A 25,232-nucleotide genomic window follows, 5' to 3' on the forward strand; every position below is an offset into this window, starting at 1 on the left:
AAAAACCATTTCTTTAATTAACCCACTACCTCCCATACACTAGCCGAAACTTGGTAAGTTGAAGCCCGCCCTGCAGAAGAAAGTAAAATTGACCCTATAAAATTATATAAATCAACTACTAAAATCTACGATGGCGCTACGAAGTAAGATTAGTATAAAATTCTATTATATTTTTGCCAAAATAAATGTAATTTCTAACACTATCTAAAGAATCATAATGAATAATATTATTATTACTATTATTATTATTAGGTAATGAACGAACGCTTTTAAACTCTAATTTTTTCTTTTTAGTCAACCCTAAAGAACGTTCAAATTCCTTCAAATGCGAACACCTTGGAATCCAAACCTCTTCAAATATCTCATTAAAAATAAACTGCCTCATTTGAATTAAAACATCAGCAACGTTTTTCTTTGTAGTCCAAGAACTCAACAAATCTGAAAGAGACATAGGTATAAATCCTTTAATAAGATCGATGAAAGTAAATACGTTAGGATTATAAGATATATCCCATATATCAAGCGCCATAAGAGCATTAAAATCGTGTATATTATCGTTATATTCCAAAATCCAGGTCAAGAGATGATTAATAGTCTTATCTCTAATGTTGTGAATAATATCATAATGACCACTACACGTCCAGACATGATTAAAAGTTTCATCTTGTAGTCCACATATAGGGCACATCCAACCATCATATAAGTCAAGCAATGATTTTTTCATCTGTTCAATTGTAGGAATTTCTTCAATTAACAAGTGAACTTTTTGAGCTTTCGTTTTAGAAGAAGAAACAGAAGTTTCATTGTTATTTATATCACAATTTAAACAACTAAATGTGGATGTCCAGTCAACTTCTAACGTGCGATATTTAGAATTTCTGTTTAAATTAATAAATTTTTCCAATCCTTTGTAGTTGCATATATTTTTCAAAAATGAACGCAGTTTATTTTCAATAATAATCCCATTCCAACAAGGAAGAATTTTCATCATACAAGCATCCCGTTGAAAAACTATATAGCGATCCTGATCAGTATGTGCAATTTTCGCCAAATTATCTACATAATTATTACCCATATCATCACCATGAGCAACAACTTTAAACATTTCCACATGCAAGTTCAATGTTAATATAATTCTACATAAAATAGCCCATAAGAAATTATTATTAGCCTTAAAGTATTCTCGTGAAGTTTGAGAAAATCTTGAGTTCTTTAATTTTTCAAATTGTGTAATTACGTTAAGCGAATCTGTATTAATTCTAACTTTGCTATTTTTTGGAACAACGCTTAATGCTAAAAGGACTGCTAATAATTCTCCTCTATATGCAGAAGGCCATTTATCAATAGTAGAATAAAATTCTACATGAGGTATATCAAATAAATCACTAATCTGAGCGAAAGCGCAACTAATACTACATTGTTCAGTACCTAATTCTATTAATGATCCATCGGTGTAAAACTCAAAAATATAATAATTGTTGTTGTCAAAAGGAGCTAATGTGCGTTGTATAGTTAACAAATCATTTCTTGAAGTTGAAGAATCTAATAAATCCAAAATTATATTATCTTGCACTTGTGATAAAATCACGTGATTTTGCGTTAACGCTTGATGTATAATATCATACTTCTTTTTTGCAAAATCAAAAATGTCAAAAATATTAAATTCTATTAAGTTTGTAAGTTGACTAGGTGCAAATTGAGAATCTGTTAACAATGGTACTAAACATTGCCAGTCAGCAGAAAATGTACAAGGTGATCGTGTTGATAATGATGCATTAGCAGCACATCCATATTCCATACATTGATATATATAAGTATGTGTATTGGTACATCTAGACATATCAATATGAAAATGTTTAATAACAGGTCGTTGTGTATCATCTATTCCTTGAATTTTACCAATAACTACGGAGTTAAATTGTGAATTATAAACGGCTATTAAAGATCTATTTTTTTTAGTAATATCATATGATCGAGCCTCTTCCACATTGTCAACACGAGCGCCAAATAATTGTGTTATATTAAGAGTCAGATGAACACCATCTGAAGTAATTAAGTTTCTAATATCTGAATACCATTTAGTTTCTTTCCGTTGTGAAAAAACAGGAATATAAGCCTTAATAAGTATTTCTTTCCATAACAATAAACGAGATTTATCACCTGAAATAATTTGATCTAAAAATAAGATATTCTTTTCACGAAGTCTCTTCCTATGTTTAGAATAATATGCATTATCTACTACGTCTTCCAAAGGAATTTTACCTCCTTTAATTGATGGAAAAGTATTATCATCTAAATTTTCTAACGAAATATTATTATCATAGCATAATAAAAGCATATTAAGAATATAATTATTTTTTCGTGTATGCGGAACACGATTATAAGGAAGTTTTTCTATCAATGGGCGTGATGTCCATAATTGATCCTGTAAGGATTTTAAACGAATTTCAGTAACTTTTCCTAATAGACCATTATCATTAAGTTGAATACAAAAATCAGTAATTTTGGCTTGAAGTTGATTGTCGTAAAAATCTCTATATCCATATATATAAGGATTATCAAGTATAGCGTTAGGCGCTGAACGAGCGAATTTTAATTTGTTTTTAAACATCCTTCTAAAAGGAATAATTAAAGATTCTGTTTGTGTTTTCGATAAAGCCATAACTTGTGACCAGTATTCAACTCGAGGAACGATAATTCTATTAAATATATATAAAATATGTTTATCAGTAATCTTCTTTTTATACATAAGATTAACTAAATGGTCTATTTCATTCTTGATTTTGAACATTAGATAATTTCCATCATGTTCAATATTAAAATACACTCCCAGGATACGCATAGGTTCGTGTGGATGTTTGGCTTTAATATTAATTTCTTCACGACCAAACTTGATTGAAATTTTGTCATTGTAATTATGAGAATATTTACGCTTCTCAGTTGTAGTCCTCATCATAAGCTCAGACTTTTCTTTGTTGATTTGAATATCATTAAGACGATAAAATGTATCAGCAATATATAACATCTTTTCCAATTTCGATTTTTCATCAGTAATCCATTGAGTATCATCCATATACGCCATAATGGAAACATTTTGTTGATTGAGTACACCTTCTTCTTGAACAACTGATTTTGATATACAAGAAATATTATATCCCAATTGTTGTTTATCAATTTCTGCTAAAAGAGGATCGTAATAAATACACCAAAGTAACGGTGAAATAACTTCTCCTTGATCGATTCCTGTAAGAACATCATAAGGTGCAGTTTTTCCATAAGCAGTGATTACTTGATTTTTTCTATCTTTAAAAAGTTCTAAAATGAGAGACGAAAAATCGTTAGGAATTTTAATTCTATCCATCGCTTTTTTGAGTTGGAAGATGTTCACACGATCATAAGCCTTTCCCATATCCTGAGAGAGTATCCATAATTCATTATTATTATCGATTGAATCTTGAATAACTTCGTTTATAATCCTTATCGGTTCAAATGTTGATTGTTTAGGCAAACCAGCGAATTGATTTGCCTTTAATACATTATTATCTTTCAAAATGATTGCTAAACGACGATTTAGCAAGGAAATAAGTGCTTTTCGAGTGGTTTCTAAAAGAGTAATAGGGCGAGAGTTTGATAATTCACAATTAAAGGGTTTAGGTTTAGCAATAGGAAAGACCGTCGCATCTTTCCATTGTTCTGGTAAATATCCTAATTCTATAATTTTACAAATTAAATAATATAAAATATGATTACAATCATCACTTAGATGTTTCAACATTTCATTTGACACGCCTGAAGGTCCTGTCGCTTTTCCATTAGATAGTTGTCGAATAATATCTAACCATTCATCATAAGATGGAGCGTCCATAATACTAGAATATATATTTTCGTTAATATGAGGCTGTGGTTTATATTGTTCTTTCCATCTGCCTTGTATTGGTTTCTTTCTATTAACAGAGCCCGCCACTGTTTGAAAATGACGATTTGTTTCTTCCAACACCTGATTCTCATCTGTAATTAAAACTTCATTACCATTATGATCTTTCTTATAAATTTTTTCAATTGAAATAGAAACCATTTCTTTTTCTGTAATAGATTGAATCATTCTCCCTTGATCATCTTTATAATTATCACATCGCTTTTTGATGTTAGAGATAATTTGTTCTTGTTCCATAATGTTAAGTTCAAGTTTAAAAACAATTCTCAATTGTTTTCTAATTTCATTAAGTTCTTCAAGATAACTATGGAACTGATCATTATTTAAAAAATTAAAATTATCGTCAGAAGTAACTAACTCATACTTGTCTTTTAACTTAATTATCGCGTTTTGATAATTAATCCATTTGTCGATCATTTCCTGATTTGGATGGTTTCTTAATCCTGTGATACATGAGCGGATTTCTTGAATACGGTTAATGATATATCTTAAATCAAAGTAAACTGACAACTTTTTCTCAGGAGCACATTTGATCTTCTGTTTTATAACTTTTTTGTTTTTTATATTTTCATTAGCAGATTTCATGATAAGTTGTCTAAGAGAATCCCACACATGATCAACATGTTTTCTTTTTGTGATCGAACGATCCTTGAGTTTGATTCTTTCGATTTCATGATCCAAACCAGCACGGAAATTATCCCATGTAAATTCATCATCTTCCTGATCCATTTCATCATATAAAAACACAGTACGAGTTATTTTCTTTTTACTTTTGTTAATCTTAGGTAATGTTTTTCCTATAAATAATTGTGTATCAAGCGATAAAGTGACAGTATTATGATCAGTTGTAAAATGATCATTTTCTATTACAGTACTATTCAAACTTTGGCCAAGTATTGGTAATGAAGCCCAAATATAATCTATTCTTGATTTTTTGTTAGAATCGTTAGGCGGAATATAAGTATATATATTTTCGTCATCTTCGTTAAATATCGGAATTGTATCTAAAAGGTGTCTGTTTTCTAGCATTTTGAACAATTTGAAATACCATCTATTATTAACAAATGACATCAAGTATTTTCTATAATTAATGTTGAAATCACCCATAATGATTATTTCCATATTTTTATTTTTCGCATCATCGATAACATTTTCGATATATTGATATAGTTCCTCAATTTGTGTTCTTTCTTTTCTGTTAGCGTTAATGTACACCTGAATTAACCTAACATTTTTCTTTTGACTAAAATTTAAGTCTAAATATAAAACGCGGCCTTTATGACCAACCGCTTTATGAACAAATATATCGTATTTATCGCTAACGATAATTCCTACGCCTTGACCTTTACCCCCTTGTTGTGAATAATCAAAATAACCATGGAAACCAAATTGTTGTTGCCAAATTTTTGATTGTCTATAAGAAAGATTAGTCTCGGCTAATCCATATATGTCAATATCATTGTTTTTCATCGCGTCTAGCATGAAAATTAATTTATCTTTACTAAGGGTACGAATATTCGTAGTAGCTATTTTCGTTATTGAAGAATGTTTTAAAGATTCTTTTGTAATAATTGGATTGTTATTTTCTATTTGGGGGAAATTTTTATGTTGTTGAATGTTCGAACTAGAAGAAGAAATTATATTCACTGGTCGAATGACAACATATCAGAGAAAATTCAGGTACCCGATTCTTCACTAATTCTTCACAGATATATATATTATACAATCCCGATACTTATTCCCGATTGGGCTCAGGTTCTTGTTGCATTTCTGGATACAACCGGGCATAAATACTTCATAAGTATTGGATTTCTATTGGTGAAGAATCGGGTTTCTGTTATTTTACAAATAAACGCCCAATATTTACCAAATTAATAACTGAATCTTTTGAAGTTTTAATAAACTATAAGGTGCAAATCGGATAAATATTATGTTAATATCGGATTTCTGATATTTTACTTATATTTATATAATATTTAAGTATTTATTTGGGTTATCATAAAGTATCGTTAAACGATACAATACACGCCGGGCAGTAATTGAAATCACGATATTTCAAATTGTTTTAATCAATTTATTACTATTCGTTGCAATATATTATATAGCAATATACTAATCAATTTTACAGTAATACATTTGCTTGCTATATTTAATCGTTGTTATATAGAAATAAACTACAAATCATTCTTGCGTAATAAAAATATAAACTACAAATTATTATTAATATACGTGCTCTTTTAAATCTAACATTGCATTAATGCATTAATTAAACCTGTTCATCAAGTTCGTTAGGTTCATCATTAATATTATCGATATTATCGATCTCATCTTGTGGTTGTACGTCGGATCCGTACGACTGTGATATCGACCAATCAGGGGCACCTTCAGGCGGTTTTGACTCGTCGATCCACGTTTTATCATCATACCAACGATGTCGTGAAAGTTTTACATGACTTATTTTCTCACCAACTCGGTCAGCCAAGCGAAGTAATTTACGTCCCTATAAAAATGAAAAAGAGATAATAAGCAAATGTATACAATAACTATACAATTGTTTTATTTGATACTTACACGACGTGACCTCCAGGGCTTGTCATAAACATGAAGAACATGTTTATCCGTTTCAATTTTATTCTTAGGACGAACATGATCTTCGATTTCTTTTTTGGTGAGCTCTTCATCAGTTTCAGAAACTTCATCACTGTGGAATCCTCCTTCATTAAATATGGTTTCACAGTCTTCCTTGAATTCTTCCCAAGATAATGATGACGGTTGAAATTCTTTAAGCGAGGCATCATTAATATTGAACATATGCTCGATGCCTTTCTGACGTCGCTCTTTTTTCTATTGCAATCAGATATTAGTGATTAGGATAGAAAGGAACAAGATCAAGGATTTTAATTTCATATTTCGGATGTCTTCAGTACTTACATCTTTTCTTCGAGAATTCGTTCCTTTTCTCTTCTTTTCAAATCTAGTCTTATCCGGATCAAGGCTAACCATCCAGCTTTCTCTACGATGGCGGTGTAGATTCTGTAAGACCCATTTCAATTCTATATCTTTGTATTGAAACCTTCCGGTCAAGACTCTAGCGATCTCCTTCATGATGTGTTTTGAAACGTGTGGTGCAATTTCTACCCATTTTTTGGTATGATCCAATTGCAATGAATCATCGAGACCGCTAAGTATCTGCACGACCTCATCCTTAATTTTATAAAAAAATATCGATTAAAAAATTTTGCTGAATAACCAATAGTTACTTGATACTCACATGGAACAACTTATATTGATCTTCGTCCATATCTTCAAGCAAAACCCGAGCACGTCGACGATATCCAGTTTCTGGTTCTGGCGTGAGTGATGTATTTTGTTTACTCCTTGGAACTGGTGTTGTCTGAGGGGTTGATGGCCATTCAGCTTGTAGGTCGTTCCTTGTTTGAGATTTCTTGAGGGTCCGAACTTCTTCCGTAAGTGCAGTGATAGCTCTGCTTAGGGCTTCGATATCTGTAAATTGAAATCATGACATTATATTCAAAATATGTAAAATAAAAAACATAATTATTATATTATAACCATACCATCATTCCTATTATATCTTGTAGTTGAACACCCTCCTTGTTGACTTGGTGAACGACTATCTGAATAATTAGTCCTATTATGTCTTGTAGTCGAACGTCCTCTTTGTTGACTTGGTGAACGACTATCTGAATAATTAGAATAAGAAGAACGTCTAGACTTGTTCCTTCTTGAACGATAACGGTGACGACGATGTGGTGACATTGAGTTTGTTTGATGATGGTTGTAAGAGGTTAAATTTGTTGTAGATAAGCGTCTTAAGCTTATTTTCTTAATTTTGAAAGGTCTTCTTCCACGCATTTTTACCAAAATTTGTTAAAGGATAAAAAAAAAACAATACAATAAGGTAAAAGACGTTCTTTTATACCTTTATTTATTTCCACAATTAAAATATTATGATTATTAATAATATTTTTTTTTTTCCTATAATTAGATTAAATGTAATGATTACGATTTTTTTTTTAATGATTTAGATCAAAGTATAATGATATGGCAGAGAAAAAAAAATCAGTTCGTGGGAAGAAAGGGGTCTTTATATATATTTTTTTTTTGTCATATGAGGACCGATAGGTCTGTCGAAAGTAACGAAATAGTCTATTAAATAAGCTTTTTTTGATTGAATTTTTTTTTCCTTTTTTTTCATGCCGATAAGTCTATTGAAAATAACGAAATAGTCTATTGAAGTATAAGCTTTTTTTTGATTCAAATAAAGGAACTTATATTGATTTAAATACAATAAATACAATAAATTGATAGTAACCTAATATGGTCAACAATGTCAATTATCAATCATACTAATATATCCGTTCATCGAAGAACCGGAAATTCATTTTTAATAAAATTTTTTTATATTATTATTTACAATGACGAGAAAATACCGAAGAACAAAAGCTGTCTTTGTAAAGAAATCCTATAATTTTAAACAGAAAACATCAAATAAAGTTCCGTGTCATTGCAATAAATGTAAAGGTAACATGGTTGATCCACGTACAAAAAATAGTCATAGTTTAAAAAGGGATATTAGACCAAGAGGAGTTATTGAAGAAATTATAGATTTAAATCAAGTTTCATCTGATGACCTAAACCAAGATACATCGGTAGACCTCTTGAATGATCCAATGGAAATAGAATCACATAATTCAGATGATGGTCATCATGAACCTATTGTTGATGAGGAAAATTATTCGTTTCTTCCCAAAAAATCGAAATCATCAAAAGCCAAATCGAAAGATAAACGAAAACATATCGGTAGTGGAAATTCCAAGAATGTATCATACCCTATTGTTGTTATTGAACAAAGTATTTCAGATGATGATACTAGTGATGCTGATGATGAAGAAAACGATCAAGTTGATAATGACTTTGATCCTATCGAAGAAATACCAAATGAATCTTCATCCGGCTGGTTTGACGCACCGGAAAATACATACGGTGATGATCCAGAAGCCTCCTTCATTGATTTTACTGAAGACTTTCATTGGATTGTTTTATGGATCTTATTATATCAAGAGAGATATAAGTTATCCGATGTCACTACCGATTCTTTAGTCAAATTTTTTAGATATCTTTTGGTTCTTTTGGATGCAAACACGTACAATTCTTTTCCTACATCTTTGTATATGGCACGTAAAAAACTTGGCGTCTGTGCTCATATTGTCAAATTCGCATCGTGTGAAAAGTGTTGCAAATTGTATAATGTAACAGAAGTATCAACTAACGACCCTTACCAAGTTCCAGCCACAATTCATTGTACCTATGTAGATTTTCCGGATCATCCGATGGCAAATCAAAGAAAAAAGTGCAATGCTACACTTGCTAAGAAAGTTCCGGTTACTAACGGAACAATCTATCGACCTTCTTTAACGTTCCCTACTGTTAGTTTAAAACACCAATTACAATTAATGTATAATCGAAAAGGATTTGAGAAATTATGTAGAAAATGGGCGGACCGTAACGATTCTCAATTTTTGAATGATATTTATGACGGAAAGATCTGGAAAACCTTTCAGGATCATCGTCAAAATATACCATTTTTCCGGAAAGATGTCTCAGACCGCCACTTAGGCATCATGTTAAATATCGACTGGTTCCAACCATTCGATAATTCAACTTATAGTATAGGAGCTCTATATGGTGTAATATGTAACCTGCCTCGAAATGAAAGATTCAAGCCATCAAATATTTTGACAATGGCTTTAATTCCGGGGCCAAATGAGCCTAGTTTACATCAACTAAACCATTATATAGCTCCCATCATCGATCAATTAATCGAGTTATGGAATGGGATTGAACTATCGAAAACATACGAAAGCTCTACCGGAAAATCTATTCGAGCCGCAGTAATATGCTGCTCATGTGATATTCCAGCCGCGAGAAAACTCTGCGGTCATATCTCTGCGCGAGTGGCTTGTCATAGATGCTTAAAAAAGGCTCAATATGATGATCGAAATCAACCGAATTTTGGCGGATTTGATGATATTGATGAATGGTTTGTCGAAAGAGATATCAACCAGGTTCGAAGGGATGCGCGAGAATGGTTGAATTGCAATACTAAAGATGCTAGAAATAGTCACGTCCATAATACTTTAGTACGGTGGTCAGAAATGTATCGACTTCCGTACTTTGATTCAGTGCGATTTCTCACAGTGGATCCAATGCATTGTTTGTTCTTGGGTATTGCTAAGTGGATCGTGACCAGACTGTGGATCGAGGAGGGCCGATTGACACAAAAAGATTTAGAAACAATGCAAAAAAGGGCAAATGCAATAAAAGTTCCAGCAGATATCGGTAGAATTCCCTACAAAATTGCTACAGGTGAAGGCTTTTCAAGGTTCACCGCTGATCAATGGAAGACTTTTATCTTAATTTATGCCACTTCCATAACATGGGATCTGCTTCAAGAATCGGATAAATTGATACTCGCCAATTTTGTCCGTGCATGCAATATTCTTGTATGCAGATCTATAACAACGAATGGGTTAGAAGAAGCTCATAAAAATCTTCTAGAAGTGGCAAAGCTCATTGAAGAAAATTACGGCGCAGAAAAAATTACGCCGAATTTACATTTATGCTTACATATTTGCCATTGTGCGTTAGACTATGGACCATTATACGCGTTCTGGTGTTTCAGTTACGAACGCATGAACGGTCTATTAGGTAATTCCAGATTTCCGAACTTATCAATATAATTAAATCAATTTATTAAATAGTCTATATTTATAGGATCGTATCATAGCAGTAATAGAAGAATCGAACCAGAATTATTAAAAACCATTCAATTCAACTCTCTTCTTGATCAGTTTTCTTCATGCGCCCAAGACCATCAACATTTATCGACTTGTATCACACTAATTACACCGAAAGAAACTACCGGCAGTCTTGTAATTCATGATGAAATTAATGGAATAGATTACCGGGAATTTTTATCAATGTCTAGAAACGTGGAAGAAATGGCCGGAACAGGTTCGGAACCTTTTCCAGGTACTTTTCTTAATCCTAAAAGGATAGACACCAACCTTTCAAAAGAAGTATTAGATTTGTTGGTTGAATATTACCGCAATGCCTATGGAAAAGATTTCGCAGCACTATCAGATATCCATGCTGCTCCTTCTGCTATACCGGTATTACCAAAAGTGAACACTTATGGACGACTAAAAATTGGATCCGAAGTTTTTGGGTCAATGTATTCTAAAAGGCACGTCACATCGGCCAAAATATTATCCCAATTTCTCCATGATAATACTAAAGATACTTATCCCGGTATTGTTCAATTTTATTTTGAACATATTATACATTTTCCGGAAGGTTCTGTAAATCATTCCCTAGCATTTGTAAAGTGGTACCTTCCGGCAGAAAATCACAAGACTAGATTTCATTGCACAATTAATGGCGATGAAAATTTGTGCAATATAGAACTATGGAAAAAAGAATTTTATGATCTTAGCAGGGATTGTATTATCCCTGTACATAGTATACTGGGTCGGTTTGTTGAAGGTTCTTTTTCAATAGGACGAAAAGAAACCCGGAAATATGTGTCAGTAATACCGATCAATAGAAAGTTTCATATTTAAAATTTATAATAATACTGTAATATCAATCATGTTTTATATTATGAATATTATAAATATACAAATAAATAAATATATAATAATTATTATTAAACCTTTAAATTTCTCACCGTCTAATATCAATGTTCTATCAGTATTATTATCGGACATGTGATGTTTTACCGATGCTTATTTATAAATTAATGACAGATCATGACAGATCGGGTGTTTATTTATTAGTCATCGGGAAATCCGGAAGGTAATCAATTTGTTACTTATTATCAGCTGATCAAATTTGATATACGTTTAGAATCTATCGGCTTCTTATATAATAGAATCAATAGGCCTATCGGGATACTGATTATTTAATGATAAAAAAAATAAGAGCCGGTTAAGAACCGAAACCTGATTGGTCCCGATTCTTAACTGGCTCTTAATACACCGATTCTTCATCATTTGACCAGTGATTATTGTTCATCATAAAAATAATTATACGGCAGAATCGTCAAAAACTTCATCATTATCCCCCAATAATGATGAAGCTGAAGGGCCACCAGCTAACATGTTGTAAAGAGATGAAAGTAAGGATTTAGTTTCCTGGTGATTTTGTTGTATTTGCTTCTGTTGAGCAACAATATTTTGAATGTTTTGATCGGATTTTTGGAATTGTTGTGATTGAATATTGGACTTATTCGCAAGTTCATCTTCATCTTCACTCGATTCAGAATCACTTTTACAGCGTCTTTTCGCTTTAACTTCTGTATTATTATCAGATTGTTGATTTTTCTTTTTCTTACTAATTGGAACTGGATGCGCTTTATCACATTTAAGCGCTTGTTGAGCTGTAACAACTTCACCAATTTGCTTGCCAGTATCGCTAATAAGCGACTCCATATTGAGCAATTTATCTTCAACCTTCCTTATAGTATTAATAATTTGTTCCTTGAATTTTAAAAACATCGGATGGTTATTAAAGTCATCACCATCGTCATCATTATTATCATGATTACTGCGAGATCTTCCTTGATCACGTGATCCAGAGGGAATATTATTATTAGATTTAGAATTATTTCTGGGCTTTTGTTTAGATTTAGCCGCATCTGCATACGACTTTTTTAGATTTTTCCAATTATCAGCGCCACTAACAAACCGTTTAGAATGAGATTTGTTAATATCTTTGTTAGTACAGTCTTTGGCCATATGAGTGGGATTACCGCAAATATTACAAATGCGATCTTCCTCTTTACTCCAGTATAATTGTCGAGTACCAGCGTTGCCCTTTTTGAATTCAATATTCATTTGTCTGGCTGCCACCAAATCATCTCGCGAAGAAAAATGAATGTAAGCATAGCGACATCTTTGATATTTACCACGAATCATAACAGCTGGGATAAAACAAGTTTTCCCTTTACATTGTGTCATAACTTCCTTGAGATCATAACCACTAGTTTGATAATGTAACCCAGATAATCTTAACGAGAATTGTTTCCTTTTCTCGCGTTCCTCTTTGCTCAATAACAATGGTAAAACTCTAACTATGTCTTTGTTAATATGATAACTCCATTGCTCTTTAAAGTAATCAATAGAAGTAGCATCCTTATACGTAATAAAAGCAACTTGGTAAAGACCAGCACCTCTCGTATAAATCTTCTCAATTTTGCCAAGATCTTCAAAGGATTCACGAATTTCGCGTACCTGTCTAAACGCAGGAATATCAATCACTTGAATTGTACGATTATTGGAATTTTGTGACGTATCACTATCCTTGTCATTTGTAGTAGCCACCTTTTCAGGCTTTAATGGGGTAGGTTGAAGTTTCACATTAAACACTTCACCCGAATCACCTTCTTTTTGCTCCTGAATAACAAGTTCTATTTTAAGAAATTGGTCAAATTTTTCTTTGTCCAAAAAGGATACCTTCGCCCCTTGCTTTCCCAACGGGGTAACTGGAAGTTGTTTGTTATACTGGATATTATAGGTTTGTAGCGCCTTTTTAATTTTGGTAGTTTTTAGACTTTTTCCTCCAATAAGCTCACCATATGGAACAAGTGCAATGTATTCTTTTATTTTTTCTATAGTAATGATCGACGGGTCTTTGTTAGAATTACTAGGATCAACATCCATGGGCTGGGACCCTTGATCGGCTTGCAGATTAATCTTATCCTGATTAGGCAAAACAACAGATTGTTGTTGATCCTTATGAGGAGTTGAACTAATTTCTTTGTTAAGAGTTGGAACCTTATTGGTTCCATTCACGTTGTTTACAATATTCTGCGGAGGTAAGGGAGGGTCACGTGACAATTCTTTCGCGACCACCTTGGACTTTTCAGTAGCTTTCCCTTTGTCGTTAGCAGAAGAAGATTTGGAGTTTGGACCATAAGTATCCTGAACAATTTCTTTTTCCATGTCCATAGCACGTTCAGCTTCCATGGTTTCTGTCAGTTTTTTGTCAGAAGTTGGTTGCGGCTTTTTCCGATAGGTATTCCAAATACTCTCATGATGAGAAGCAGTTTCCTTCAGTGCACTGAAGGTGAACTGGTTTTCAGGACTAGTCGGCCTACTTCCACCTGCTTGGGAATTGCGGCTTGAGCTACGTGTTTGTCTACCACCTCTACCACCTCGTTTAGCGTTTCCAGACATTTTCTATAAATTGTTAGATATTTACTGCGGATTTTTAAGCGATTTTAACAATTTGTAAGAAAGAGTTATAAATAAGCTCTTTTTCCCTATTTGTAAAATTTTTTAACACAGAGATAATCTTTTGTTGGGCGTTTTTTACAAAAGTAGTTATTTTTATGTCAATCATTTGTCAATCATTTTATAAATTTATCAAATTTATTAATTCGAATATATGTACATCGTTTCTTAATTTGATATTTACCCACATGCAGAATTGCCATGAAATTGAAAAAAATTTCCTTTTTGGTAAAAAAAGGTCCATCAAATCTTATATAACTTATGTACTTGTACATGTACATGTACAGTACATTAACATGAACAAGTACTGTACATGTACATGTACAGTACATAGACAGTCAATCATAATGTTAACTTTTTGCACTGAATTTAACTGTGCCACTAAAGATGAATGTTAATTTGATAGATCACGAATAAATCACATTTTTTAATATTATGTCGATCAATTTTTGTTCTTGCACAAAACAAAAATTTAATTTTGCCAATATTTTTATTTACAGTTAAAAACTAATTTATCCAAGGATTCTTAAATATAAAACCCTTAAGTAATATTTAGTGATTGAAAATTCATGTTCATTTAAATATTTTATGTATTAGCTGTTATTTTCATTTCGCATTCTTGTATTGCACTTTGGGTGGCGCAGTAGATATTGGAACATCAAGTAAATAACAAATCTGCCCGAAGGGCTGTCCTTGAAAAAAAGAAAAATTCGCAAGAATTGCGAATTTTTCTTAATTTATTATAAAACATGTTAAAATAACGTTAAATAACATTATATAACGTTCTTTTATTATAAAACATGTTAAAATAACGTCAAATAACATTATATAACGTTCTTTTATTATAAAACATGTTAAAATAACGTGAAATAACGTTATATAACTTTTATTATAAAACAAGTTAAAATAACGTCAAATAACGTTATATAACGTTCTTTTATTATAAAACATGTTAAAATAACGTTAAATAACGTTATATAACGTTCTTTTATTATAAAACATGTTAAAATAACGTTAAATAACGTTATATAACGTTCTTTTATTATAAAACATGTTAAAATAACGTTAAATAACGTTATATAACGTTCTTTTATTATAAAACATGTTAAAATAACGTTAAATAACGTTATATAACGTTCTTTTATTATAAAACATGTTAAAATAACGTTAAATAACGTTATATAACGTTCTTTTATTATAAAACATGTTAAAATAACGTTAAATAACGTTATATAACGTTCTTTTATTATAAAACATGTTAAAATAACGTTAAATAACGTTATATAACGTTCTTTTATTATAAAACATGTTAAAATAACGTTAAATAACGTTATATAACGTTCTTTTATTATAAAACATGTTAAAATAACGTTATATAACATTTTTTATCATAAGAAATGTTAAAATAACGTTAAAATAACGTTTTTTTATCATAAGAAATGTTAAATAACATTAAAATAACGTTATATAACGTTTTTCCAGTATAAGACATGTTGGAATAACGTTTTTTTATTACGAGACATGTTAAAATAATGTTAAATAACGTTATTTAACGTCATATAACATTTTTTTATTATAAAACATGTTAGAATAACGTTATTAAACGTCATATAACATTTTTTATTATAAAACATGTTAAAACAACGTTAAATAACGTTATATAACGTTCTTTTATTATAAAACATGTTAAAATAACGTTAAATAACGTTATATAACGTTCTTTTATTATAAAACATGTTAAAATAACGTGAAATAACGTTATATAACGTTCTTTTATTATAAAACATGTTAAAATAACGTGAAATAACGTTATATAACGTTCTTTTATTATAAAACATGTTAAAATAACGTTAAATAACGTTATATAACGTTCTTTTATTATAAAACATGTTAAAATAACGTTAAATAACGTTATATAACGTTCTTTTATTATAAAACATGTTAAAATAACGTTATATAACATTTTTTATCATAAGAAATGTTAAAATAACGTTAAAATAACGTTTTTTTTTATCATAAGAAATGTTAAATAACGTTAAAATAACGTTATATAACGTTTTTCCATTATAAGACATGTTAGAATAACGTTTTTTTATTATAAGACATGTTAAAATAATGTTATATAACGTTATTTTAACATGTTTTATAATAAAGAACGTTATATAACGTCATATAACATTTTTTATTATAAAACATGTTAAAATAACGTTAAATAACGTTATATAACGTTCTTTTATTATAAGAAATGTTAAAATAACGTTATATAACATTTTTTATCATAAAACATGTTAAAATAACGTTATATAACGTTATATAACGTTCTTTTATTATAAAACATGTTAAAATAACGTTATATAACATTTTTTATCATAAGAAATGTTAAAATAACGCTAAAATAACGTTTTTTTTATCATAAGAAATGTTAAATAACGTTAAAATAACGTTATACAACGTTTTTCCATTATAAGAAATGTTAGAATTACGTTTTTTTATTATAGGACATGTTAAAATAATGTTAAATAACGTTATTTAACGTCATATAACATTTTTTTATTGTAAAACATGTTAAAATAACGTTATTTAACGTCATATACCATTTTTTTATTGTAAAACATGTTAAAATAACGTTATTTAACGTCATATAACATTTTTTTATTGTAAAACATGTTAAAATAACGTTATTTAACGTCATATAACATTTTTTTATTGTAAAACATGTTAAAATAACGTTATTTAACGTCATATAACATTTTTTTATTGTAAAACATGTTAAAATAACGTTATTTAACGTCATATAACATTTTTTTATTATAAAACATGTTAAAATAACGTTATTTAACGTCATATACCATTTTTTTATTGTAAAACATGTTAAAATAACGTTATTTAACGTCATATAACATCTTTTATTATAAAACATGTTAAAATAACGTTATTTAACGTCATATAACATCTTTTATTATAAAACATGTTAAAATAACGTTATTTAACGTCATATACCATTTTTTATTATAAAACATGTTAAAATAACGTTATTTAATGTCATATACCATTTTTTATTATAAAACATGTTAAAATAACGTTATTTAACGTTATATACCATTTTTTTATCATAGTTAATTTAAAAAAACATTAAAGTAACGTTAAAATAACGTTTTTTATCATGGTTAATTTTAGTTAGTTTAAACTATATGTAAATATTATATAATAAAGTAATAATAGAATTAAATAATAAATAAATAATTTTTTAAATAAAGAATTTAGTTAAATTACATGTAAATATTATATAAATAAGCAATAATAAATAACTTATAACTTACGATCTATTAAATAAAGAATTTAGTTAGTTTAAATTATATGTAAACATTATATAAATAAAGTAATTATAGAATTAAATAAATAACTTATAACATTTGTAGTAAGTAATAATAGAATTAAAAATAACTTGCTATTAAATAATTTTTAAATAAAGAATTAAAAAAATGTTAATTTAAAAAAACGCAACATTGATCGGCAATCATGTGACAAACCCATATTTTAATTACCAATCAGTCGGTTCATCACTTGACAAGTTATCATTGATCAAGCAAAATTCACAATGCGAGCCAGAATGTATAGTGCTGGCCAGACAATTTCGGCCTGAATTTTGACTTTCGGCAGAGTTTCAGTTTCGGGAATTGCTGTCCTAAACTGAACCTGAAATTATGCCGAAATTACTGAGTCAACTACTGTATTTTGAAACCCAACTAAAATGAACAGAATGCTATGAATTTCACAGCTCCTCATGAATGATGGACTCTTGTTTGGTATAAAAAAATTTTCTAGGATTTTTTTTAATAACAATATATCAGTAATAGACAATTAACTTATTAACTGAAGTTAATAATTGTTTTTAGTAAGATTTTTTTTTAGTTCACAGTAACACTAATATTAATAATAAGTAATGATAATAAAAGATTTTTATAACAATAATTACATTTAGTAAGGTTCATATTGTTATAAAAAAATCTTTTATTAATTTATTAGTATACTTTTAAAAATAAACTCACTCACTATATCCAAAAGTACACTAGTTCATATGTAAAATTTTTTTACGCCACATTGGCCAATAACTTAAAACACGTGATTAAAATTTTTTACTATAAAAAAAAATTTCCATTTTTCGAAAAACTGACCCGGCCGGGTCACGAGAATCTAAATTTTTTTTTTTTGCCCGGCCTTACGAAGTATTTTTTTTATTAAATATAATACTTTTTTTGTTATTTTTTTTCGTGTTTAAAAAGGTGATATTATCAGTAAGACGCTATATATGGAATCCAATGATCGACATGAAAAATAACAAGAGACATGTTGTTTTATAACAAGTGGCATGTTGTTTTATACTAACAACATGCTTTTGAATTGTACGGTACGCCATAGATATTCTATCAAATTACTTAATTTGTATGGGAGTTACATATCATAAAATGAAGTGAGTCAAGTGACTCAAATTTACACAATATGAAAATGATTTCATATTACATGCGTGTTGATTGTTATTTATTTATAAACATATTTTTTTTATTAATAAAAAAAAATTTTATAAATAAAGAAAGAGATATTAATAGAGCCAAAATTAAAGAGGCTTATAGAAAAACTTTGATGCTTAATCATCCTGATAAAGGTGGTTCTCCTTATTTAGCTAGTAAAATTATTGAAGCCAAGAATTTTCTTGAAAAGGTTATTAGAAAATAATGAAAAATATTTGTCTTTTAACAAACATTTATATTAATATTATATAATATAATAATTATTTATCTTACAAACAAGAAAATTTTTTTATATTTAATAGGGTGTCAGATATTAATAGATCTAAAATTAAAGAGGCTTATAAAGAGATGGTTTTTTAAAGTAAAATTAATGAAGCAAATAGTTTTCGATTTTTAAACAATGGTGAAAAGTTATACTGTTTCGAGAAAAAGTTTATATATTAGAAAATAATTATTCTGCTTTTGGAAAGTCTTCCAATTGTTAAATTTGATTTACTACAGTTCGTGATAATGAAATTGAAAATACGTATAAATTTAAATAATGTGAAATTACTTTTGGAACTTTATTTTTGCGATAGTATATAAAAAGTTTTACAACAAGTTATTTGTTTTACTTTGAGTGAAGAAAATCATATACTAAATATCCACCGAGAAAATTTATTTCAATACTATCCAATTATCTAATATACTATCATATAATGTGATTCAAAAGTCACGTGAATATTCAGACCCAAAAAAGTCAAAAAAATAAAATAAAATAAAATAACTAATGACTTAAACAATTACGATTAATAGATAATTATTAAAAATTAGTAAAAAATGATGAAATTTTAAAATAATATACAAATCAAATGTTACGAAAATTGTTTCTTCAATCTTTCTAATATACGATCCATATCAATTTTCACATCATCAATTTTTTCAATTGAATTTTTATCAATAGCTCTTTTAATCAAATTCTCAGTATTATCATTCACTGATTTAATAAAATCTTCAACAACAATTTTAATATTATCATTATATGTTAAAAATGAATATTTGTCATAATCATTTACTATAAAATTACTACTTAACGTAAGTGTAGAGTTGATTTCAAAACTTTTATAGATAGGTCCCTTATCATTATCACTCCTTGTATTATACCACTTTTCAAAATAGTCAGCTTGACTAAAGTAATAAATATGTTTTGGTTCAGGTCCAGGTTTCGAAAAATGAAAATGTTGTAATGCTTCATAATCTGATATGAAATTTGCTTGGAGCCTTAATAAAATTTGTCTACTTTTAGCTATGACATCTTCATATACATTACTAAAAAGATAGTAAGCAGTTAAAGTAAATATCGAATAACTTGTATTTGCTAAATTATTAAATAAAATTACCTCATATAAGCAATCACCATATTTTGTAAAACGATTACAAGAAATATGCTAGCAATCACAGTAAGTACATCAACAGCCCAATAATCAAACTCATCTCTTTGAACCCAATCACCATTAATCCAAAAATATGTAGCCATCATTGCTTTAGTAAAAGATGTGAATGGATTATCACTAGACATAGGATCAAAATCAGACTTAAGTTTAATATCAAGTGTCTCATTGGTTAAAGAATTTGTAGCAACTCCACTATATGTAGAATCTTTGGTCTTAATATTCGTGGGATTTCTAAGCAGCACAAACCTACATAAATTAAAATAAAAGAAGTTAACCTAGTTAAACCTAAGATGAAAAAAAAGATTCTTATACATTGTATGTGCAAATGCGAATATCACAATTAAAATAAACAAAAAGAATGGGAATACAGTTTTGAAGATAATTACGACATGATAAATATAAATTCCAATAACTAGCAAGTGGAAAAGAATAGGTTAATGATGTAATGAAATAATAATATCTTTATATTAATTTTGTATTTTTACCCGGCATTAGACGAAGATATAGAATCTAAAATTATTAAAATTAGTTAATTAATTACTCTTATGTAAAAACTTAAATAATCAAATACAGTTCAAAGATTACCAATTCAATCCAAAGCAAAAAAATTGAGAATGATATCCCTGTAATTAATCTATCGCTAATTTCATTAACACTTCCAAAACCATCAAAAAATTGAAAATTTTTAAGCATTATTGACATTATTGTTACAGCAAACATAATTGAAATAATATCAAGAATATTAAATATTTCACCCAAATATTTTTTAAATCCACAATGATGACACTGTAATACTTCAGTAATAAGTTGATAAGTTGTCAAATAATAGAATACAAAAACTAATGCAAATAAAAAATAATGATTTATAATAGTGCTATGATCCAAATATGCCCAGCTAATTAACCCAAAACAAGCGGCAAAAACAAGAAATCGAAAGAAAGTGAAAAAAAAGAAATTTCTTGCTTTTCGCCAATGAAGAACAATAACTGCTTCAATTGCTGGATTGTCATAAATATCAAAATTCTTACATAGTATCGTCTTAGAAAAAGGACTTAACTTAGTCATATCATTATGACTAATCTCGTATCTTCGTGGTATAAATAAGAATAGAAAAACACTAAAAATAAATTTTATAGAAGTAAATTCTATTTCTTCTTTTGGAATTCTATTTACACTAAAACCAGGAAAGGGAATCACTCGTAAAGCTAATAATGATTTTTCGAAGTTTTTACTTTCTTTGAATATACTTTTGAAATGTTTAAATTTGTCCCAAATCCAATTATTGTACCACTTAGGTTTATCAGACATCAGCCTGACCATAGGTGTGAACGCTCTAAATTTTGTGTCACTATAATTGTAACTTTCTAGGTATCCTTCCGTAATAATTTCATCAGGATCTTGACCCGAGAAGTGACCCTGATCTGCAAAACATCTAATAAATACTTTTCTAGCATAATCGTCTATGTTTTATGTAAAAAAAATATAAATTTCACAAACTCTTTGGATGAAAATAAAATTAAGAATAAAAAACGAACCATATTTATTTTCAAATAATAAAGGAATTGCCTTAGAAACGGTACACATCCAACCCACGCAATTTGTTGGATTTCTAGAATAGTATTCCAAAAGATATGCGACAATAATCGTATCTTTTTGATCACGGCCTATAAATAAAATAATGTTATTTTTATTGTAATTAATTATATGCATCAGTAAAGTTAGATTTACCTCTACAATAATAAATTGCTAGTTCCATATTATTTTTTGGCTTTTTTAGCTCATCATCTCTTTTGAAAAAGGCAAGGTCATCATCTTTTAAAAACTTTTTTCCTGGCCATAATTTATTACTTGGCACATGTCTGTAATCAATTTTATTTTTGGCAGTTTCTTCATATCCAAATAATATAAATTTTATTAAACGATCACAATCAGCAAGTATTAAACTTTTCATAAGATTATATCGAATATCTAATAATCTGAAATTTTCTGGTTCATATTTAGCAAATCTCCAGATTATATGTTCGATATAGTTAGTCAACCTCTCATACTTTTTATTAATAAGAAGCGTTAATAAATGTTAGTATTATTTCCAAAAAAAAATAAATAAATAAATAAACTTTAATTAAATTCTTTCATGTTTAACTTACTTTATAATTATTCTCATCATTTTTAGTACTTCTATAACGTTTTCTTATATGTTCTAGTGCTTTGCAAGCGTGTCTTGCTGCATGAGATTTTTTAATAAAATCTTTTCCTTGAATCACTTTTTCTCGTATTTTTACCATTACACAATTATTTATTATTTCTTGTCTTTTTTTCTTTTTTTCTACTTCGTCTATGACTTTGTTTTCATTAATCTTTTTTATCTTATCTTCTATTTCATCTATTTCATCGTTTTCTTTCTTTATTATTTCATGCTCTGTCATTTTTGTATGTTCTTCCGGTTTTAAGCTATCATTTCTTTCAAACCAATAAACCTTTAAATAAAAATCACTTGTTCTATTATTTGATCCATAATTTGGTCCATATTCAAACTTTTCAATTCTCAATCTCGTTTTCTCTCTTTCTTGCTTTACTGGAATACGATTTGACCATATATATTCAAGAAAGGCTTCCCCTTTGTTAGGAAGCTCAAATTTGTTTTTACTATCATTTATTTGATGCCAAATTTGAACAGTTGATCTACTAACAATAAGCTGTAAAGTTTCTGTTTCTGTTCCTTTTTCATTATAATAAAGACAATAAGAAGTCCTTTTATTACCACCCGATAACCATGGCTCTATGTCATTAACTATTTGTTTAAAATTTATATTTTTATCGTAATATAATTTATGATTTTTATCCTCTTTTCCATTTAACTTTCCACAAACGTCCTTTAAAATTATATTTGGACCTGCAGCTTTATCTAATTTTTTCTTATTGATTTTATTTTCAACATTTTTAAGAACCGATGAAACTTTTCCATAATCATTGATTTGTAAAATATTTCCCGAAGTTATGGCTAAACGAGTGTAAATATCATCCATGTTAGTTTTAGTAATTGGAAAGTCGTCTAACTCCACTAATAATTCATGTTCTCCGGTATTGTACAGATCCCAAATTATAAACTTTACTTCCTTATCTTTGTTACTTTCTTGATCTTTGCCTTTTTCCAGATCTTCTCCTACTTCTAGACCCTCGACTTTTTGATCTTTGCCTTCTTTTAGACCTTGGCCTTCGCCTATTATAAGTAATTTTTTATCACTATCAATAAATTCCAACAAATAAATTCTTTCTAGTTCTTCAAATTTTTTTGATGCGATTTGCAAGCCATTTTCTATATGAAAAAATCTAATAAATTTGAAATTAATAATGTGAAATTACGCACTAATCAAAGATTATTATTAATAACTTTTAACATAACAACTTACTTAACAATATTAACTTGAGTAAAGCAAAGTTGCAACCTACTAACTGAAAAAAAATATATAATATATTCATTTACGATATTTTCAACAAATATTGCATTAACTTTATGTTCCATTTTTGCCAGATCATAAACTAAAAAATATATCATATTAATAAATATATTTTTAACATTATTATGACGAGATAAATAAACAATTACCTTCAAGCGATTGCACGCCATTATTATGTCGTGTAAACAAAAAATATTTATCGTAAATACATGAAAGAAGTCTATTTGTACAATCAGCAAATTCAGCAAATGTAAGCCAATTATCTAATACAAATCTAATATTTTGTGGATATTCAAATTTTTCATTCAATTTCAAAAAATCAAAATCATCATTAAATTCAATATTATATATTCCACGGAAATTCAATATTATAAATCTTCTTAGTTCAGGATTGTATGAATTGTATTCACTTGAATCATCTTTACTTGAATCATCTTTACTTAAATCATCATCATTTGAAGCTTCAATGAATTTACATATTCCTGAAATTTTGTTATAAGAATAACAAGTCACAGCGATAAGAACATAATTAACTTTTTCTTTCTCCTCATTTTCCTTCTCTTCATTTACATCCTCTCCATTTTCATTCTTTTTTTTTTGACATTTATTTAATTCAATACGATAAATAGCGACTCCTTTTTTACTTTCATCTGTTGTGTTACTAGTTGCGGTAATATTTTCGTTAGTTGGTGATATATTTATTTTATTTTCATCGTCAGGTGATATATTTACTGTATTTTCATGTTCTTTAGGTGGTGTAGGACATTTAAATATCTTTTTGCTAAATGGTTCTCTTACATAATCAGATTTTCCATTATCATCCTTTTTCTGCTTATCATTTCCTTTTATATCCTCATACTTATTCTTTCCTTTCATATCCTCTTCAATGTTTATGCGGGATACGGCGACAAAAATAAAATATTTGCCATTATTCTTGTGCATATTTGATATATCAAAAGACCATCCAAAATTATCTTGTTTGATTCCTTTTTCATCACCATGAAATAGAGGAGGGTCATGGTCGTAGAGCTTGTCAATACTAAAATCATCTTTTATTTTAAAATAAGCGATTGTTTTATCAATTTCGACGGATTCTTCAAATTCATTTCTGAAATTCTTTTTCTTATTGAATATAAATGGACGATAATCAGTATTCTGCAATATTTTGATCCGAAGGTTTGCTATTTAATTTTTTTTAAAGAAAAAATAAAGGTAAAAAAACTTATCGATATATGTTTAAGTCGCATAATTGTTTACTACTAATAAAATTCATGTGTTTTTTTACCTGTATCGAATGTAGCAGCAAATTTTCCATCTAGACAAAGTTCAATTTGATAAACTTCCTTATTCGTAGTGATATCGTCTTTTTCATAATTTATGTTTATTTCGTCATTATGCTTATGAAAATAGTTTGCAACACTTCTAGTAAATGTATTATTTCGTTGTTTATCTTCCATGTTTTTTGTTAAAAAAATTTTTTAGCTATAAATTTAATTATGTACTGTATTTTTGATAATCCAAGAAAAGACGAAGAAAGCAAAATCCGAGAAAGTACTCAA

The 25,232-nt window shown here is 28.7% G+C and overlaps 5 protein-coding genes across 5 annotated transcripts; 2 read left to right on the forward strand and 3 right to left on the reverse strand.

Annotated features, from left to right (window-relative positions):
• Positions 1 to 6,200: 6,200 nt before the first annotated feature.
• OCT59_015669 (uncharacterized protein) lies at positions 6,201 to 7,810 on the reverse strand (the record flags this gene model as incomplete). The annotated part of the gene is made up of 5 exons (XM_066140183.1): positions 6,201 to 6,434; positions 6,506 to 6,778; positions 6,866 to 7,138; positions 7,206 to 7,438; positions 7,513 to 7,810. 5 exons carry the CDS (start codon positions 7,808 to 7,810, stop codon positions 6,201 to 6,203), a joined length of 1,311 nt encoding a protein of 436 aa, XP_066002989.1.
• Positions 7,811 to 8,373: 563 nt separating this feature from the next.
• On the forward strand, positions 8,374 to 9,227 carry OCT59_015670 (uncharacterized protein; the record flags this gene model as incomplete). The annotated part of the gene is made up of 2 exons (XM_066140184.1): positions 8,374 to 9,101; positions 9,215 to 9,227. The coding sequence occupies 2 exons, from the start codon at positions 8,374 to 8,376 to the stop codon at positions 9,225 to 9,227; spliced, it is 741 nt and encodes a 246-aa protein (XP_066002990.1).
• Positions 9,228 to 10,938: 1,711 nt separating this feature from the next.
• On the forward strand, positions 10,939 to 11,378 carry OCT59_015671 (uncharacterized protein; the record flags this gene model as incomplete). Its single annotated transcript, XM_066140185.1, has 2 exons — positions 10,939 to 11,269; positions 11,347 to 11,378. 2 exons carry the CDS (start codon positions 10,939 to 10,941, stop codon positions 11,376 to 11,378), a joined length of 363 nt encoding a protein of 120 aa, XP_066002991.1.
• Positions 11,379 to 13,091: 1,713 nt separating this feature from the next.
• OCT59_015672 (uncharacterized protein) lies at positions 13,092 to 14,196 on the reverse strand (the record flags this gene model as incomplete). The annotated part of the gene is made up of 2 exons (XM_025322959.2): positions 13,092 to 13,124; positions 13,252 to 14,196. 2 exons carry the CDS (start codon positions 14,194 to 14,196, stop codon positions 13,092 to 13,094), a joined length of 978 nt encoding a protein of 325 aa, XP_025164884.2.
• A 5,440-nt stretch (positions 14,197 to 19,636) lies between these two features.
• OCT59_015673 (uncharacterized protein) lies at positions 19,637 to 25,130 on the reverse strand (the record flags this gene model as incomplete). The annotated part of the gene is made up of 11 exons (XM_066140186.1): positions 19,637 to 20,090; positions 20,162 to 20,461; positions 20,528 to 20,627; positions 20,701 to 20,725; positions 20,801 to 21,675; positions 21,751 to 21,879; positions 21,944 to 22,262; positions 22,363 to 23,545; positions 23,626 to 23,755; positions 23,823 to 24,854; positions 24,959 to 25,130. 11 exons carry the CDS (start codon positions 25,128 to 25,130, stop codon positions 19,637 to 19,639), a joined length of 4,719 nt encoding a protein of 1,572 aa, XP_066002992.1.
• Between the last annotated feature and the right edge of the window lie 102 nt (positions 25,131 to 25,232).

Source organism: Rhizophagus irregularis, chromosome 23, assembly GCF_026210795.1.
Source record: "Rhizophagus irregularis chromosome 23, complete sequence".
Taxonomy (NCBI): Eukaryota; Fungi; Glomeromycota; class Glomeromycetes; order Glomerales; family Glomeraceae; genus Rhizophagus; species Rhizophagus irregularis.